The sequence below is a fragment of the Scomber japonicus genome, chromosome 5, assembly GCF_027409825.1.
Source record: "Scomber japonicus isolate fScoJap1 chromosome 5, fScoJap1.pri, whole genome shotgun sequence".
Lineage (NCBI taxonomy): Eukaryota > Metazoa > Chordata > Actinopteri > Scombriformes > Scombridae > Scomber > Scomber japonicus.
Window position 1 is genome coordinate 32,335,954 of NC_070582.1, and position 20,744 is coordinate 32,356,697.

The 20,744-nt window shown below is 37.9% G+C and overlaps 1 protein-coding gene across 1 annotated transcript; it reads right to left on the bottom strand.

The window, feature by feature from the left end:
- Window positions 1-495: 495 nt before the first annotated feature.
- On the bottom strand, window positions 496-20,273 carry c5h12orf4 (chromosome 5 C12orf4 homolog). Its single transcript, XM_053319634.1, has 14 exons — window positions 20,221-20,273; window positions 19,610-19,801; window positions 17,335-17,480; window positions 15,733-15,914; window positions 14,083-14,182; window positions 13,837-13,961; window positions 10,542-10,648; window positions 10,165-10,362; window positions 9,293-9,421; window positions 8,587-8,655; window positions 8,267-8,469; window positions 4,674-4,731; window positions 4,063-4,130; window positions 496-2,104 (listed from the first exon to the last, which is right to left on the bottom strand). The coding sequence occupies exons 2-14, from the start codon at window positions 19,791-19,793 to the stop codon at window positions 2,012-2,014; spliced, it is 1,662 nt and encodes a 553-aa protein (XP_053175609.1). The 5' UTR covers window positions 19,794-19,801; window positions 20,221-20,273; the 3' UTR covers window positions 496-2,011.
- Window positions 20,274-20,744: the final 471 nt, after the last annotated feature.

Sequence of the window (20,744 nt, forward strand, 5' to 3'; positions counted from 1 at the left end):
ACTCTGGAACCTCTGCTCATGGAAACCCAACACTCGTGGCCACTGAGACCAATTCCAAGAATGCCAAACACTCAGCAATACATATTCTTACAATTTTGTGGGTTCTCATGGCATGGCAGTGTGATATTAACAGTTGCAGGTTTCCACATTAAGCTATTAAGAAATCCTATAACTCTCTCACGACCGCTGGCCATCACGTTTATCTTGAAAGAAGAGAAGGCAACTCGTTTTGATTGCTACACTCTTTTAATCAGCCTAATACCACCCAACATGGCTGTGGTAAAAACTTTCTGACAAGCTGAATTGATTTCAGTCTGTCTGAAATGGCTTATAGGCCATCATTAGATGTGCAGGGAAGTAATTCCAATGAATGACATGGATTATTAACTTCAGAGAGATTATGTGCCTGTGGATAACCCATCAACAGTAAATGAAACGCTGAACCGAATGCCACTGGAAGTGAATCACTGTTGGCAGAGGGATAGGGGTGAAAAAAACGTAATCATCCAAAATGTGAAATCCTGTCATGAGAAGTTTACAGTAAATCAGTGTTACTTTTTTTTTTATTAAAACATAAAAATGTAAACATATACAGTAAATAAACACTACACATCTGAGTAGGTTCAAGTGTTCAACACATTTGACAAATATTTAGCACTGGAAATACAAGATTACTGAGGCTTGCTCATGATGAATGCAGGCTAAAATGATTTGACATCAATTCTAACATAGGCAGTAAACCCTTCTGAAAACTTTCTCTCTATTAATAAGAGGAGTTTGGAAGTGACTGTGTAGCCCCCATAGGTAGCCCCCCCTTTTTCACATCTTTGTCTTTAAGAACAGTGCCATCTGCTGTTACAGAGGTAGAGGGGCGGGACCACACACACACACACACACACACACACACACACGCACACACACTCGCATAAACAGTGACCCTCGCTACATCTCACCGCAATGCAGCAGAAAAACACCTGCGTATCAATCGTCTTTGCGGCAATGCGATTCATCTTTAAGGACTAGATGTGCCGATTCACATCACTTCTCTTAATGGATGACCACCCAGCCCCCCCCCCCCAAAAAAAAAGAAATGTCGCCAACCACCCATGAGTCAGACTGCTAAATCACATGTCACGGCTTAACTGTGTGGTCATCCATTTAAGAGTAATTCATGAACATTCAACAGGTGGAAATTAAAAAAAAATTGGCTTTAAATCTGAGATGAGCCATGATGTTCTCTTTTTAATCAACATATTATTACTATTTCCAACTTTGGTAGCGTGAACTGAATTCCTACAAAAGTCACATTAAACATGGTTAGAGAGGTTTCCATTGGGTCGCACCTGTGTAATTCAAGGTGCAGACTCCATCCAACTTCATCCCTTCAGTAAACAACACAGTGTATTCACATTTAAAAACCCTTTTCACTGCCTACCAGCCAGCTGAAACGACTTCAAAGCAGTGCTGGATGCTCCGTTGTGCTGAAGCTTGAACATGTGGGAAAGTTACAGATTGCAGCTTTGAGGGGAAAAACTAGAAAAAAAAATAGTTGAGCACTGACGGCTGATGTCATGATGTCATAAAACTGTCACCGGGACCGCACCCTGGAGACTTGAAATGATAATTGCAGCAGCTGCTTTGGGTAAGCCACTCAATCCAGTCCTCTTTCACCCAGACGTGCAGTGTGTGTGTGTGTGTGTGTGTGTGTGTGTGTGTATAGCGTTAAGCAGTAGCAGAAAACACCCAACATTTAAAATCTCTGCTGTGCTCTGAAACACCACCACAATATTTTGACCCAAACTCACCCACATGTTGTAATTTTGTGGAATAAGTGAATGGGGCTTATGTGCTACCTTATCAAACATCTACTCCCTTCATCTTCAATTCCCTTGTTCTTCTTCAGAATTACAAGTTTGCAAAAAAAAACCCCAAAAAAACAACATAATTGAAACACATATAGCTTCTCCGTGGCTTCGTGCCTTGAGGATGCAACGCAGCTCATCCGTATCCATCAGTGCTTTGAGGTGAGAGTTAAGGTGGAGGAGACACGGAAGATCTGAGGCAGCATGTTGCTCAATTGGTAGAACATCTCCTCTGAGATACTCTGTTGATAAAAAAGAGAGAGAGAGAAAAAAAAAAAGACAGCCGGGTTATTTTATATCATATGAGACTGGAAACAAATTCAACACACATTTGGCAACCTTTTCTGGGATACATAGAAGAGGAATTAGAGTTACCTGACTATAGGACAACCACTGGTTTTGCTTGATTGTTAATATCCCACTCAAATGATCCTTTTTATATATTTGTTTTGGATGTGTCTACCTGTTTTTAATCATCTTATCATTTTTGGTGGTTGTTTTTCCTTCTCTTTCTTTTCTTTCGATGATATTTCCCATACTGTCAACACTGAAATTTGATATGTAAACTGCTGTGTTATTTATTCATTTGTTTTGTGTGTCTCTGTTTTATTTACTTTTTGGGAGGGTGAGGGGTGTGAGGGGTGGGAGGGGTTTGTCCTGTAAGTGTTTCTATATGTTTATCTTAGAGCTGGGCGATATGGACAAAATCAAGTATCATGATATATTTGACCAAATACCTCGATATCAATACTGCAACGATAATGTAGAGATGACTCTTGATGCTTTCACTGAATATTTCCACAATGAAATGTTTGATAAATAATCATAGGTAATGTGGATATAATGACAAAGTGGGTAAAAGGTAAATAAGAGAACAGCTAGAACAGTTTGGTAAGTACAGAAAATGACACATTTTTACAGTAATGCAACATTTCAAAGCAGGAAAAGACAACACTGATGACATATCATGATATTACCATATCCTAAATCTAAGACCATATCTAGTCTCATATCACGATATCCATATAATATTATTATACTACCCAGCCCTAGTTTATCTCTTGAAAAACGCAATAAACAAAGTTAAAAAAAGAGAGAAAACAAAGCCAGGTTTATTGAGTGAAAAAATGGAGTGAGATTTCTGCAGCACAGATGTTTTTAAAAAAAAAGCTCTTGTATACACATTTTCAGTCCACACACTGTGTTAATGCGAGGGAATCGATTACCAGCTGAAACTGTGCCCTTGCAAACAATGATACATACGGACTATTTGTGTGTACAGCCGAGTGTTAACAGCCCCTGTGGTGCCCTTTAGTTCAACATCACAGGATGTTTTCTTCAGGGAACAGTAGTGTCAAGAAGATGCTGGAATGATGTGAGCTTTCAGCAGCTGCCACTATAACCGAGGAGACATACCGCTTAGCTCTAAGCATCGCCACCCGTCAAATAAGAATGTTAAGTATTAATCTTTAAAAGCGCGCTAGCATCATTCAACCACACACAAGCTCACACAACGTATATTTAGCCGCCGCGTTGGCTTTGAAGGCGTAGAAAACAATGTTGTTTGGGTCAGAAGTGTTATTTTTGAACGATGTCTGAGCATGTGAGCTGACAGGAAGCCGATACAGTCGCCTGTCAACATAAAATCATGCTATATAGGCTCTGCTGCCTTCCTGACAAACCACAGAAGCTATAGGTATACAATACAACATCCAGCATCCAGCTAAATAAAACATCACTTATGCTTCACCCACTATAATTAGTTTTTTGGAGAGAATGGAGCAAAATAATATTCAACACATGACTTTTTTATATTATTAAGAGAAAAGGTTAGACCTGAATTTACAAGTGAATTGAAGACTGCTGCTCAGTGGTGGAAAGCTGCATGTTAACCCCACTTCTTATCACACATTTATGTGGCTCCCAACTTTCTTTTTATCAGAGCTGTGTAAACACCGGTCAGGAGAAGCCAAAGCTCTTATAATCTATGATTTATGACATGCTTTTCAAACAATGTCTCTACTCTGTCTGCATTCAAATGTATACACTCAAAGGCCAGGTGCAGCTTTTGTGATCTTGTGTATAGGTGAGGCCTTTAGGTATACATTTCTGTCGAATTACCCAGGCGATCGCTCAAAGGATGCTCGTGTGTCAGCTTGGCTAGAAGTTGTGAAATCGTGAACATAGATTGTGATCTCACCTTAGGCACTAGGAACTGGACCGTGCGTGATATACCTCCATCCCACGAGGCCATCTCCATCATGAAGCCTGCCAATGAAACAAGATTGAATTTGAGAGTAGCTGAACCAAAAAAAAAAAAAAAAAAAAAAAAAAAATCATCTTTCATTGAAGTTCGGGTTCACTCCAGGCAATATTATGAGTTAAATGATGTGATTTTGTATAAGCTCAACCTGCCTTTTCCACAAAGAGAAACACCAAAGAAAACAGTACAGAGCCATGGAAATGCTTTCAGTACACCAAAACTAACAGAGGGCCAAGAGAATAGCATAGTCTCCACAAATGAGAAAGGGATTTACCAATTAAGGGGAAGTGGGCTTTGTGCTTCTTACAAGGTATTACATTTTTGAACTGCATTGTTTATGGGATTTTTTACAGTCATTAGAAAGGCGGGAAAGGCGGCCTCTTCAAAGAATGATTACAGCTCAACGCCTTGCACATTGACTTTAAGAAAAAATGAAAATAAGACAACACACATTTCAGATGAAAAGTTTGAGTTTCAGCTACAAGTTTCATCTCCTTTTCTAATCTTTCCTTCTGATTCCACAGATCACTGCGACTCTCTCATCTTACCTTTGACACATTTGAACACCAGCTCGGCTCTCTTAAGACACCACGGTATGGTCATCTCCTGCAGAGAGGAAACCAAAGATATATAAAAACACACAATCATTTTGTTAGTCGTGTTTAAAAACCGTATGAAACATCTGTTCAGTCTGTTGTGTTGGAACAGGAAATTGGATGAAAGGAGTAATAATGTACTTAAAATTAGACAAAACGTAATAATAAGAACAGGAGAATGCACTTTACAAAACATGGTTACCATTCATAGAATACACTAGAAAATAAAGTGCTGTTATTTTCTTTTTTTGAATCATTTTTTGGGGGTGAATCCATGTCTCTTTCTCTTCTTTTTGAAATACAATATACAGTACTGTGCAAAAGTCTAAGTCCACCATTAGATCTGTTGTTTTAGCAATGCTATAATGACCATATATAATAATGTATCTGTCTCTTTATTAGAATACAACCAGAAAAATACAGGAAATGTGTATGGAGTATTAAAAAAGAGAAAAAACAGCTTCTAAAGGCTAAAGTAGCAAGTAGCAGGAACCTGGCTCTCTTAAACCTAAATGTAATTAAAGTCATTGCTAACATCTGTATTGGTCCTGCTATTTCATGTCAAATGCTGCTGTGGAAAAGGTCAGTTACATCAGGTTTGTGTAAGACATGCTTGAGCATTACATACACATGTTGTTTAAGTCAATGGAAGCTTGCTAATATGTATAAGACCAACTTTCAATCACATCATTCCATTCAAAATGCCAAAGATCAGAGAACTGTACATATTTCCTGTATTTTCTGTTTGTACCTTAACAAAGAGACCCAAAAATAAATATGAATGGTTATTAAAACTTTGCTAAAAGAACAAACTAGTGGTGACCTTAGACTTTTGCACAGTACTCTGTGTGTTTATTTATTCACATGTGGTTTAAAAGCTTTCCTGCTGCATATAATTGTATTGTGTCAAGTGCACCTAGTGAATAATGTTTTCATATTTTGTATCACCCCCATACACGGTTTGTTTTCTGTGCTGTAAGTGTTAAATATCAAATATGTGCAGCCAATTGTGTTGGTGGTATTAGTATGGGGGTCAATTGTGATCCATCACATAATGTGCTTGGTTTCCAACAACCCTCCCTCACATAGAGTGTTACACAGTTATGCAAATAAGATGTTGTATATATTACATATTAACTGGGTCAAACACAAAGTCCTCCGTCAGGTGACCGCAGATCAGATTTGGCAGCTGTTACAAATGTGACTATCCTCATGCAAACTGCCACTTCCATATCAACTCCACTTCAGTTTTCAGTTAGATAGGTTAAGTCTCAGCCCCACACACACACACACACACATACACACACACACAACATAGTTTTTCTCCCACTGAGAAATCTGTTGCTCCCATCCCAAGTCAACAAACTGAATCCGGGAACTGGAAGGCAGGGGTGCGAGTCTCATGTTTGGGCCAATTGCGTCACCTGCTAACCAGTTTGCTCTGGAGATAAACTGCGCTGGCTTGAGCAATGGGTCTGATGAATTGGCAAGTTTACCTATTATGACTGAAGCTGGGTAACGGTAAACAGCAGAGCAGCACTAAAAAAAAGCAGCAGTTCTCTTTGCCAAGTCACTGAGGCTAAGAAAGAGGCATTTTTTACAACCAGAAAACAAGAACGCAGGAGTTGTGAAATTGTGTAGGAGTCATTGTCTTCAAAGTGGCTCGCCTCAAATTGCTTTACATTGTTTTCAATTTCCTCCTCACCAACTTTTTAACGTGTAGCGCGTTGTGTCATGAAGCAATTCATCCGTCTTCCTTCCCCTTGTGTTGTTGACGAGGAGGAGAAAACATCATGTCGTATTTTGATTGCAAGTCTGCACTTCATATAGACCGTGTCAGTTGTTTTAACGCCAAAACACAAGAAGAGGCTTGTACAAACAGGCAAACGTCTTCACTAAACGGGAAATGAGACCAAAAAGAAGACGACAGATGGAAAGTTTTGATGTGGAACCAGAAGCTATGAATTAAAGACCCTCTATTTTCCAGAGGCTTCAAAAAAGTTAGAGGACTTTGGTTATGTAAACAGACCCTTGATTAGACATGAGAAGAAAAATTGTGGTGGGCATGTTGGGGCAGGAGTGCATGCCAGCCAGAGGCTTGCTGAGAGTTTGCTTTCAATCTTAAAGGGATTCTCATTTTATTGTATTTTCCTTTTTTAATCAGCTGAAGAAGCTCTGATGAAGCTGCTATTTCAGTTCAAAGACAAACTCAATTCCAATTACTTGCACGAAATCAAATAATATATGATCTTAATGGCAAAGATTGTCTTCAGATATAGAGGAAAAATCCAATTTATTTTGATCGGCCTGAACTCATCTGGATCCGGGGGTCGGTTCATCAACCGCTGAAGGCTCCCTCTGTTACGCTACCTCTCCTGTGTGAGTACTGCTGTACACACACACACACACACACACACACACGCGCTGAGGTACTGAGTAAACAGAATAGTTCACGACTCTCTACTTTGCCCTCTTGGTTTTCAAACCTGGGAAATGTTCAGTTGCAGGGTGAAATTCACAGCCAGTGCTTGTGGAGCCAGACCACAGCTGAGGGACACAGTGCACAAACAAACAGAGGCAGAACGGAGGGCAAGAGACTGTGAACCAAGGTTAAAATTCATGGAAACTTCACCCATCATCAACTCAACGATTCTATTATTTCATGGTATGCATCGAAACCAGAGGTCACTAATAGGCAGACCACGGACCCGAACCTGTAACTGATGAAATATTGATTATTGTTCAATTTTGTCTGAGTGTTTCTATTTTAACGGGCGCAGCTACTCCAGCTATTATGGTAAAAGTGGATACACATGGAGAAAAGAGGAGAGACAGAGAGGAGGCAGATAAGAGCTAAAACTAAACACTTTATTTAACAAGCACAATCAAAAGCATTCTGTAATGCACTTTATTTTAAAATGCCATCTTTATTTGATATAAGAAAATAAATTTTATCTTACTATTTTTTTATTCCTATTTTAACTTTTATTATTTATTAGAATCCCACAAGTTGAGTGTAAATATTAATAAATGAATTGTACTGTATTTATGTGACAGTCTATAATCTAGCCACTAGACACAGATGTTAATGGAACACAATGCTACTTCAAGATACTGAAAAATAACTCAGACATCATGATGTTCTGGACCTTCACTTGAATTAGAATTGAATACCTCTGATCTAAACCACTAGGCCTCAAGTTCAGTCGCCCATGTTAAAACTAACACAAAAACTCAACTAGAGTGTTAGTCATGGCTACAGTCATGGTTACACTGTAACTCTCACCTAATCTGTTGATGTCAAATGTTAAGTAGGCAAACAATTGTACTGTCCAACTCAAACATTTACTTTACTGTGCACTCTATTTCTCCATGACAATGAAACGAAAAGGATTAACTATGTAAACAGTTTGCAGAGCCACACACAAAGATGGATTGCGGTTTTTTGGGAACTGTGCGTCTACAGTATTCTCATCTGCTCTTCAATCAATCTATATATATATATATATATATTTTAAGCGCCAAATCTTTACACACTCTCTTACCTCTGACATGTCGTGGACCAGCAGCAGAGGGACAGTGACGGTGGTGACGTCATGAGTGCAGCAGACCTTCAGGATGTTTCTCAGGCCCATGATGGCCGGGTCACGGGCCGTGATGTTCCCCGATCGCACGTTGTCGTCCACGCACAGGTGGAAGACGACGTGGACCTCTGACAGGTTGGAGTGCCGCGAGATGTAAAACTCACCTGGAGGAAAGAGAGACAGCGTGGACAAATGAATGAATGAAATGAATCATTTAGGTTCAATAAATAAGCGATATTTTTTTTTGTATTTTAATCTGACCACGAGTCGGTTTTCATTACCTGGAAGGATGTTAGAGGGATTCCTTTCAACATTTTTGCTTTTATCATCACCTCCATTCCTCGGAATCTCTATAAGGGCAGAGGAGTGAACAATAGAGTGTTCAGTATGCAAAAACTACTATCTAACTAGATACATAGTGGCAATGGCAGCTCTACTTTGCATAAAAGGCTTGTAAACTGGCATCGTTGCATTAGCAGTGAGAGAGAAGTTTCATCCCCTTCTTTGTATTGCTTTCCTCTTACTTACATCCTCCAACTCTCTAAAAAGGCCTCAAATTGTTACATTTATGTGATGCAACGCTGCTACATTCATGCATTTACTCCCCTTCATTTCATTTTATTTGATAAGAGTTTGAATTTTATTCTCTATTTCTGTTCCTTTCTGTGTCAAAGTGAGAGCTACGGAGGCAGTTTATTGTCTAGTATCAGCTAAACATCCAATCAGATAACTTCAGGGATCATCATCAAAGTGAGTTAGAGGAAGTGAGGCAAAACAAACAACTCTAAACAGTTTGGCGCTCGCATGGCGGATTTCGTATGACTGCTGCACTGTTAAACTAAAGCCGTGAGTGAGAATAACATTATTAGCAAAGCCTTTTATAACGCATAGCTGGCTAAAAGAAGGCATCTTGGCTGTTGTTGTTTTAGTTCTGTGTACATGCTCACTCTACATTACAGCAAAGAGAACTGAAGAGGAAAGTCTAACCGGGTTGATCTTTGTGCTTGCTGCTCCGCTGGGCTCTGGCATAGAGCACCACCTGCTGCACCTCCTCCAAATGCTGCTCCAGGCAGGGAAAGTGGAAGTCTGTGCACTCCTTGGCCACTGTTGCAAAGTCTGATTGAACACAAAGGAGGTCAAGGATGAAATGGTGCATAAAAAGCATGCTTCGAACATCACTCTAACATAACAGTCTTTACACATGTGAAATAACCAGCTGGATTGATGCTGATGCTATGTATTACACTATCATTTCTTTAAGTGTGGGTGTAGGTATGTTTCAGTGTACATATACATATCTATGAGTGTATGAGTGCATGTGTATGTATACATTATTTTAGTGGATGAGTGCATCCATATGTTTGTGAGTGTGCTTGCACATATAGATATATACATTATTTTCTTCTTTTTTTCCCCTTCAGCCTTGTGAGAGGCGGATGGCGGGGTTGAATTCTTGTTAATTGTTCATTGCTCTATAACCTGTAAAAAGACTATAAATAAAGTGCTGGTTCGACTTTACTCTCTCTCTTTTTTTTTACTTTTTTATTTTTTTAAATCAAGCCAGACCTTATCTGTTTCACAATGTCTCCATACTCCCTCTCTAAATAAAAAAAAACTTGATGAATGGAGTGTTTAAACCAAACATCCAAAGAAGTGTGAAAGACTAGTGTTACTCTCACAGTAAAAGTGAGAGACAGTCAATGTTACAATTCACTGGTGCTAAAGTATAACAGAGCACTGCAAGAATTCATGTGGAAAACATTAACATGCTGATCATCCAGTAAGAAACTACACAAAAAAAACATTACTTTACATTTTATTATATATATATATATAAATTATACAACATGCAACCGGACCTCTCTTGATGCCGCTGTAGGAGTTGACCCTGTTGTCTACCAGCAGCACTAGACCACAGAGCGAGGAGGAGTACAGAGAGAGGGCCGTCTGGAGCCGCCGCAGCTTTGTCCCGCTGCTGCCGTGGCGACGGTGCTTACAGAAATCCAGCACGTCTGCTCGGACCAGCCGCAGGTTGTGCATGGTCTTCAATTGAGCTCCTGGTCAAATAAATAGCAAGTACACACAGATACAAACACATTAAAAAAATCAATATAAGTCATGTTTATACTGAGTCTAAAAAATCTTAAGACAACACAATAAAAGTGTTTTATGCAGATGGTTACTGATGCGTCAGCTGTCACATAACTGTGTATTAAGCATGTTAGACGTCAAGCACCTAAGTGTATGGTGAAGCTCTCCTCCAGCTGAGGCTGCTCCTCAAACATCCTGGCTCCAGAATCTGGAGGCTCTGACAGTTGGCTCTGCTGCACCTTAATCTCCTCGCTGGGAAACCAATCACACAAACAAATCAATCAATAAAGATCAAAAACAAAATACGAAATTCATTTTTTTAAATCGGTTCAAAGAGAGACTGAAGAGTTTCATGCAGGTTTCGAAACAAACAAACTGCTATTTGAGCATTTCCTTTTTTTTTGTGATCAAATGTTTTATCTTATAAATAAAAAAATTAAAAACAAATAAAAAATAATAATAATAACAATAATAATAATAATATTAAATAAATACATACATACATACACACATACATAAATAAATACAAATAAAATAATACATTAAATAAATAAAATATACATACAAAATAGATAAATACAAATATATATTTGAGCATTTTCATAAAGGACTTTTTAAACTCCCTGAACGAGACATGATGGGGTTTATCATGCACTCTTCGTAACGTAAAAAGGAAAAATGCACCCTGGCAAAAAAGTAAGCAGTATTTTTGTAATCATAGACGCTCAAGCAGCAGTTTCATGGCTACTTCTGCAGACAATAAACTAGATGAAACTAGATGAAAGGCAATAAGATAGTACGCTATTTGATTATTACCAGATATTAATGTTACATACCATTCAAAACAATTAGCTGGCATGACAAATGTTAGTCTAACTTGTGTGGATTCATTCAACACTTTTGCTGACAAAAACATACGAAACAGTATCAAAAGGAATCAAAAATCCAATGTTAATTCCGTTTGCAAGTTGTTGTTTGTTTTCTTTTTTTCTAGTGTACAGCTTGAACTAAAATGCATATTTATAAAGTGCTCTCTCAGTGCTGATGTGGAATATATCGAGTTCCTCCCACACATAACAAGATAATGATATTCATCATTAAAGATAAACTGATGCAGGGTCAGCACATTTTTGCCTACAAGCTCTTAGCACACAGGTCGACGTTGTATGTGTGTTTTGATGGATTACCCAATATATGCATGAGGAGGGTGAAACCTACATTTAAAGTCTGTGTAAAGTAAGAATAAATATGTGTTCTGAGTTTGACATACCACAGAAAAGTGTGTTGTTAACCACCCTGACAAATTTGAATGATTAAAAAAATCACCAAATATATGAAATTAAGCTTCAAAATTGTAACTCAGCCTTTTTCTCTGCTACCAAACGCTATGAGTGCCCGCCGAGTCCGCTGAAACCCCGCCCCCAACCAAGTGTCACCTGTCAATCAAAGTCACCACCTCTACCCGAAACATGGACGCTACATTAAAGAGTTTCTGCTGCTAACTGCTCACTCAGCTGCCAGCTCGGCGGCTAACTCAGCTGCTAGGTTGGCGGCTAACTCGGCTGCTAGCTCAGCGGCTAGCTCGGCGGCTAGCTCAGCTAACTGGCTAACTGTAGACTGTAGTAGTATACAGTCTATGAGTAGTACTAGTGTGTTGAATGTATTTAATACCTCTACAGCAGCAGGGGCGGGTTTATGCTAAACACTAAATTCTGAACACAGAAATCTTTAAACACAGTTTGTGAAGCCTAGCTCCACAATTCAAATCTAAATGATTGAAATGCTTTTTTAGAAATACATTTATGACCTATTTAATATGTTAAGAAGAAAATGTCTGAATTCACTTTACACGGTCTTTAAACCAACACTATGCTGGGTTACATTACTATTATCCACTAGTATCACTCTTCTTATCCCAAGATGTCTCAGTCTAAACATATTGACTTCTTGTAATCACTTCTCTTTCTCTGTAAATGGAGCGTGTACTTCAAAAGGGCCGGCAGACATGTCTTTTTTTGTGGATTACATCCTGTTGACATCCTGTTAGTGAAAGGTCAGTTTGATCTGGAGTCAAGATCCAAATAGCCACACTTTCCCATAAGGAACATTCAGAGCGTTTTATTTTGTTTCCTTTTATGAGTCACCCTAAACTAGATGCTACTGTTTTCTTTTAGATTCTGCTCCCCAACCTACTCCCCCGGGCTTCCTTCCTTTTTTTTTTTTCCTTCTAATCACTCTGTTTTGTCAGTGTTTTTTTTTTTAAAGATTGTTTTTTGCCATTATTTGCAAGTCAGTGTAGCAAGACAGGAAACAAACAAAGAGAGCGGGGTGCAACGTGTAATGAGGCGTCCCCCTTGCCAGGAAGTGAAGCATGGACATTGTGGTTATACAGCATGCCAGGGTGGGTATCTGCACATTTACAAGTACAAATGGAATGACTTTTAAGACCTCTTTAAGGAAAGAAATAATACCATTGCTGCGTCTCGTATTAAGCAGTGGTGGAGGAAGTATTTAAATCCTTTACTTATGTAAAAATACTAATGACACTTCAGTAATAGTATGCGTTTCCATGGTGTAAGATTTTCAAGTACTTAATACAAAAAAGTGTCACATGACTGTTGTACTCATATACAATATATTATGAGACAAATAAAAATGCTAAAGCAGGATTTTACTGTTGTAGTGGGTTGAAATCATTTTAAAGTCATTTATATAGGACTGCAACTAATGATTAGTTTCATTATAGGTCCAACTGCTGGCTGGTTGGTTATGTAAAATAATCAGAAAATAATGATAATAATGATAAATAACATAAACTGAACAAATATAATTAGGCTTATTAACTCTGTCCCAGCTCAAATCTAACTTAATAGCTTAACTGCTATAATTCCAGACATTTTAAGACATATTTATACCATCAAAAACAAAACTGAAGACATTCTAAGACTTTTTAAAGGATCTGCAGGGACTCGCCCCTGATTCATCAGTGCTTCATAGTTTAATATTCACTCTAATTCAAGGCTTAATCACTTTACTAATAACCTAAATTAAACCTTACAATCAACGCTACAAGCCTTTTTTTCCTTCTTTTTCTTTTTTCTATAATAACGTTCCAAGCTGCTGTATCCACACGTTGAATTCATCCTTATCTGCACTGCGCCTCTTTTTTTTTCTCAACCTAACAAGAGTAAGCAGCCGACTCCGGTGTTCATTATCTTGAATCAAATGTTTGCGTTTTCCCCCCTCAGATTTGAAAGAGTGAGTCAGATCGTCGCGGAAACGAAAGAGCCCGTGTGGGTGTTAAAGCATGTCTTCAGATTACACATGTGTGAATGCAAAACAAAGGCAGCGCTTCACTTCACACACACAAATATGATATTGTAACAGACTTTTCTTGTTGGTTTTTTTATGTACACACTCATACATGGAGAGAAACTCACTTAATTTGGCTGCTGTTGCTGGATTTCCTCAGGTCTTGGTGCAGTTTGATGACCCATTCCTGATACTCCTGCTTTTGTATACTTGTCACTTGCTTCAGCTCACTGGCCCACTTGTTCTCCAGCACCTGTTTAAAACGAGATCATGTCAAACACAGGCACTAACAGCATAGTTTGACTGGTAAAGATAGGATCAATTGAATCACAGCAATCCAGATTCTGTTTTTCTGTTGTTTTTTTTTTTTTTACCTGCTGAGCATCAAAGTGTTGAGAGGCTACTGCATTTACATCCTGGTCACTCAGTGTGTTCCCCAGCTCATGCATCACTTTGTCCATTTCTGCTGCTTGCCTGCCAGAAAAGAAAAAAAAAATATATATATACAGCTTTTATTAGACCATACAACTTATGAGTAGCAGAAATGAGAAGAAGTATCAAATCTGTTTCAATGACAGCTGATTGACTTTTCGTTCCATCAGAAATTGAGAAAACCTTTGGTAGGATGATTTAACCCTTACATACTGTTCAGGGTCTTTAGTAAAAAATAAACTCTAAGGACTAATCACCAACTTATTAATGATTGATTAGGTATTCATGAATGAAATGCGGTTCAGAAATGATGTACAGAGACTAATAATGAGGGGAGGTTGTGAACACTATAGGGTTAATAAAGACTAACTGATCTACCATAAAAAATATCTACTTTGATTTCAGTGAAGTTTAGAGATTCATCTATATAAATAATTTACAACTCTTCAAAAGAAATATCTTGATAAAAGCAAAGTGGAGGTATCTTTGCCCTCTCACATGTCTCTTCATGTATGAATGTATGTTACTACATTATATTTTTTTTACATTATGTTTTCTAACCTTAAACTCATCTAGAAATGCCTAAATAAGCCAGCTTCTCAGGTGCTCAGTGACATGATGGGACTTTTCAGGATATTTTTTGGCTCAACAACACTGAATAATCACTGGACAAACAGCATTTCTGTTCAGAGGATCAACATGTGGAATTCTTTATGTACAGAGCTCAAAATGGATCGTGACCGGGAACATTTTAAAGTCAAACTGAAGCAAGAGGGATTAATCATGTAGTCATGGCCGATCTGGTGCTTGTTTATGAAACTTTTACAGTATGTTTGTGAGTGTTTTGCGCTGCTTTGTATGTACTTTGCTGTTGAGCTTAATGTTGTAATGTATGTGTATGTGTTCTTGAGTCTTGTGCAGCTTCATATGTATGTTCCTGCAAAACAGCTTAAGCTATAAATGCTGTGGTGTGTGGCATAAGTTCATGCTGTATACTCGTCCCTATACAAATAAATATTAAATAAATAAATAGAAAAACTATGCAATTCAATGCTGCTGCTCCATTATTGTAAGAATTACTAATACTAATAATACAGGGTCACACCACCTACATACACTGTGCATTCCTCCATCACATGCACTGATGATTTCTAGAACCCTGGACTACTGAAGCCACACTGTAGAACTCACATCACTGGACATTTGAACCCAATTCTTTCAATGAAAGAACTGTTCAAAGTTCTAATCACAAATAAATCATAAATATAAATGTTGTTTTTATTAATTGTATTAGTTTGCATTCATGTCTGCCTATGACAAAACAAAATGTTCATAGTTATGTTTGTATACAGTTGATACAGTTTGTAAATTGTCCCAAATTACTAATTAATTCCCGTTATTTCCCATAAATTCCCATATATTCCCAGAATTCCCATGGAAAGTTTCCAACTTGGAATATTTCCAAAATTCCTCAGCTTAACTTTATATGGACAGTTTCCGGGAAATTTACCTGAAATTTTTCGGAAATTGTACGCCCCTTTGCAACAACTTTACAGAAACAGATCTGGAAGAATACAGTATGTTAAGATCACCTCTCCTGCAGCTTCTTAATCTCCATGTCTCTCTCACTGATCAGCTCCGAGATGCTAACAAAGTAGTTGTGCTCCAGGTTGAGAAGGGTATCGGAGGCAGGGGAGTGGATGAGCTCATGATAAACATCTGCAAAGTCCTCATCCCAGCTGGGCTCTTCAGGCCGAGCATGCTCCAGGGTGGTCTGAGAGGGTGACAGAGTGGGTGGGTGGATGGGTGGATGGATGGATGGATGGATGGATGGATGGATGGATAGATGGATAGATGGATAGATGGATAGATAGATAGATATTTAGATAGATAGATAGTTTGATTATTGCAGTGCATTATCTTGTGATGTTATCATTGTAAAGCATGATGGCTGCAGGTACAAATGGGGTCATCATCAGGCTGCAGAGTCGAAATTGAAGAGATTCTTTATTGTATGAAACATGAACGTGTCATTGTGTCTGACGATCTGCTGCACCTGTGAGTAAAAGTGTTTGTCCAGTAGAAAATGTGAAAGTACTTTCACTAAATCATCACTGTGTTGTTAAGAGGAACGCAAAAGAGGAAGAACTAAATGCAAAACATGCTACACTTTTCTTTTTTTTCTTCTGGATGTTATGCTTCACTATATAAACCAGGGCAGTTGATGTACCACGTCCATAATTAGAAAAGCAACAGAATCCGAAACTCCTCTATTTATACAGGCTCAGGAATCTTTTGGGCCACAAACATGATGGACACTGGAAAGCATCCATGTGTATTTCTGTGTGACTGCAGTAAAATGTGAACGGTTAGCCAGTCCTAAATGTGTGAGTGCAGTGGGCCAGAGGGGGCTTCACAGCAGCCCCTGAGTCTTTTTATAAATGCCTGCGCTGGTTACAGCCCAGTTTAGACGCCTGAACTTTGAAGTATAAAACCAAATGATCTTATTCACTTTCTCTAAAGTTGAAATGGGAGACGTTCATTTTCAAAGAAAGGCGTCAGTGAGAAGAGCGTGCTCTGATGGAAAAGTGACGGCTCCGTTTTCAACATATTGGATCTCTGGGAAGTAAACGCATCAAAGTGTAACCGAGCGAAAATGAGTAAGGGAGACACTAAATGCAGCAAACAGGCTTATGTAACAACTTTTTTTTTCTTCCCCAAAAACTCCTGAATAATCAGTTTGCAAATGCACCGTCTATTTAAATTACTTTAATGATCCGTGACTGCCCCGAAGTTAAACGGGGAGCATTCAAGGACACTTCCGCAAAACACTCTGCTGTGCTACTACACAAACATGGAGTAGTGGATATATGATCAGTGTGTGTGTTAAAGCAGCCGCTGTCTGAAATTAACTTTTTGGAACACCTGCCAAGAATACAACATGTTGTCCAAATTATTTGGCTATTCTTAGAGAAATATCAGACTTTTTTTAAATAATTTGGGTGTAGAATGAATTCAGGTCACTCCCTTACTTACACTATATTCTAATAATTACTCATGAACCATAGAATTTGAATTCAATCAAAAAAAGATTATAGACATTGGCGTGCTTGTGCTATAAACCGCTAATAGCTGACAGAAAGGTTGATGTTAGATTTAGGCACAATAAAATAGTGAGATGTGACACCTCTCACCTCTACATAAGATCTGGTCCATGCGCTGGTGAGCTGGTTTACATCCACATCTCCTGTTGTGATTCTGTGCAGGGCCAGCTCCGCCTCTCTGTCATAATCCAGGATGGTCTCCTTCTCGATGAAGTTGGAAAGTGACACTTTAAGCTCTAAGAGAAAGAGCAAAGAAAAGAAAAAAAAAAGAAACAGGAGAAATAATGTGCTGGATCAGAGAAATGATTGGATTGGATTCATTTCAAATAAAGTGATGTTTCTTCTCCAATTGTTTACATTTAGACGGAGTTTAGGGGGTGTACAGAGTAGTATGGGGGTCCTGCATCAGTCTAAATGTAGTAATAACATTACTCATTATTTCAATGGTTTTGACAATTTTCACAAACTGCACATGATGGTGCAATATAAGTGTTTTGGATGCAATATATGCGTGTGTATATATATGCATGTGTATGTATATGTGTATTTTTTCCACCTAAAATATGTGCAATAACATTACATTACTACTATCATTGTTTGTTTTATTGTTTGTGTACTTACTTCTCATTTATTGTTCTTTATACTGTCTATTGATGTTCTTCTGTTTCTTACTGTCCACTTGCTACAATAATGTCTATTTCACCACTGTGGGACTAATAAAGGAATATCTTAGTTTTCCTACATTTCTACATATAATGTGGTTTCAGGAATGTAATAATAATAATATTTAAAATGTGTTATTATTTCAGTAAAACAGTCATGCTTAATGATAGATTATAGGTATTTAGAACTATGTGATCATTTTTGCATTCACCAAAAATCAGTTAAGTGTCAGTGTTGTTCAGTAGTAGACTGTGACAAATATTACCCCTTATAATAATCACAATGTAGATATTTTTTATGATTTGTTGATTTCACTTTTACAAAACAAGTCAAACTTTATTTGTACGGCACATTTAAAACAATCACAGTTGACGTGCTGAACAAGCCAAAAATACCAAAGTTAATAAATATTCAAATAAAACAAAGAAATTAGGATAAAAGAAAACAATAGATGTAAGAGTTGTTGCACAATACACTGGAATTGATAGCTAGTGAGAAGAGGAGGGTCTTCAGCAGAGACTTCAAACCTTACAGGGTCTGAACAGTCCTTATATGAATAGCATCTGGCTGGCCGACCTCAGAGTATGATGATGCACGAGTTCTGCTAGATAAGGTGCTGCAAGAATATTTAAAATCTTAAAAAGCAGCAATATTTTTTTAATTTTTTTTTAAATGAACCCTAAAAACAGGGCAGGGAGCCAGTGTAGAGAGGCCAGTACTGGAGTTATGTGATTACGCTTTCTTTTACAAGACAGAAGACGAGCAGCTGAGTTTTATACTAACTGTGCACATGATGAAGAGACGTCTGATCCACATCCATATAGAATTACAATAGTCTAACATAGTCTAGCATGAATAACTCTCTTGATATCTTTTGGAGAGAAATCAGCTGTCACCTTGGTGAAAAGTCTTAACTGGAAAAAGATTTGACAATGGAACTATTCTGTTTATGACATTTGAAAGGAGCTGTCAAAAATCACACCAAGGTTCTTAACAAAAGCTCTATTGTAAGAAGCTAAAGGGCCAAGAAGAGTACCAGCAGCCATCCAACAGATCTCAGTCTTATTTTCTTTAAGACTGACAAAGAGTTTATATTATTCATTTGTTCACATGATTATACATGTGTTGATGTCTTCCATTAAGAGGAAAGGGACTCTGTAAGAAGGGAATGGAAATAAGGTGAGAGAACTGGGAAAAAATGAATTATGTATTTTGATATCAATGAAAAGATGATTACAAAAAAAACAACAACAAAAAAGACTGAAAAAGTTTTAACCCATCCAAGTTTAGATATCTTTTAAACAGACTAGTAAAGGCTGCACTGATTATTTACTTTTTGTTTTTATAAGCAGGTTGATTTGTATAGTCTGCAAAAAAATAAGTTGAACATGAAGTGAAATGTAACCCCAAATAAACGACCTGCATTAGACATTATTTTGGAAGTACTGAAGATATTTTTGCAACTGGCTCCCTTCTAATATGTTGATTTCATGGCATTGTCAGGCAATACAGCAGATGGCTGATGTTAAGATTAAGCTTTGATGTTAAGATTAAGGTTATAACAGTTTGCAGTTTGGATCAACCACTCCTAGCAAAAGAAGTGGATAGAGTGCAGTAGGTGAAGGGGGTTTCAATTAATAAAGTAACCAACTGCACCAACTAGTTGTGTAATGGATCTACTTGTTCTGAGTGGAGCACTCACCGTGTTCTATGTAGCAGGGTATTTTATGTAGCAGCATCAGGCGTCCATGAAGATCACTGATGTTCTCTTGAACGGGGAACTGCAGAGGTACTTTAAGGACACAGTTATGTTTTCCTGCCCTGAACTCAAACACAAACTCCTTCTCAGCTGTGCTGCTGCTGCTTTTCCCTTTGTTCTTTTTCATGGTTTAAGCTGAAAAACAGAAGCCAGCAGTTACACATGAATGGAAATGATACTCTTTGAAAGCCTCTGTGAAGAAATAATGCTCATATGCGGTGAGACAAATACAGTTTTCATTGAATCTGTCCCTTTTTACCAAAAGTCTGATGCTCGATTAAGTTAATGATTAATACAGTCATGCGCACACCATCTTCTCACTTTTTCTATTCATAACCTCCCCTACTATTATTAATAATCCAACTAATTAGGATAGGTCGAGTGTTTTCTTCTTCTTCCTTTAGCCTGTCATCATTAGCAGCACAGCTAACGTTTAGGTTGGAAGCTACAACTACTGACAGCAATATGTATCAATCAGTGGTGAATATGTATAGCTCGTTAAAGCGTGTGCAATCATTAAGTGAACATAGAAATGTTCTAAAAAGCAGATTTACCTGAGTGTGAGTGGTTGCAGTATTTCCTGTTGCAAACACAGCTCTGGTGTTTGGTTCAGTCAGCTGACTGTTTCAGTGTGACATGTGACAGAAAAAGCAGTTTCGCGACTCAAGCTGTTTTATTTATGTTTTAATTGTATATCAGAGCTATGGTGATATTAGCCTGAGCGCTTGATAAGTTCATTAAAGTGTATAGGTATTTTTTATCTGTGTGTTTTGTTTTTGTTTTTTAAGCACAAAGCGGCGGTACAGAGTCACGAATCATACATCGAGAACCCAAAGCTTAATTTACAAGAATGTTTTTGAGACACTACCGCCCCCTGCTGGCAAAAGTGCTCAATCACTTTATGAATGAAAGTCACAGAAAAGCGATGGTTGGTTTATTTTACTATGCCGACAGCAAAACTTAAAGCAAGGGAAATGTATTTATTAGTAGGAAAATTACGAAAAAAGATACTCTCACTTAGGTCTTAAAACTGAAAAATATAATAACAGGTCCAAGTATAGTAGTTTTTAGATTTGAA

Excerpts from the sequence above, each read along its gene's own strand:
- c5h12orf4 (XM_053319634.1), bottom strand. The coding sequence starts at position 19,793 with ATGAAAAAGAACAAAGGGAAAAGCAGCAGCAGCACAGCTGAGAAGGAG. Across the intron at positions 8,470-8,586 it reads TCCCTCTAACATCCTTCCAG|GTGAGTTTTACATCTCGCGG; the intron begins GTAATGAAAACC and ends TCTTTCCTCCAG. Across the intron at positions 4,131-4,673 it reads GGTGTTCAAATGTGTCAAAG|GCTTCATGATGGAGATGGCC; the intron begins GTAAGATGAGAG and ends TTTCATTGGCAG.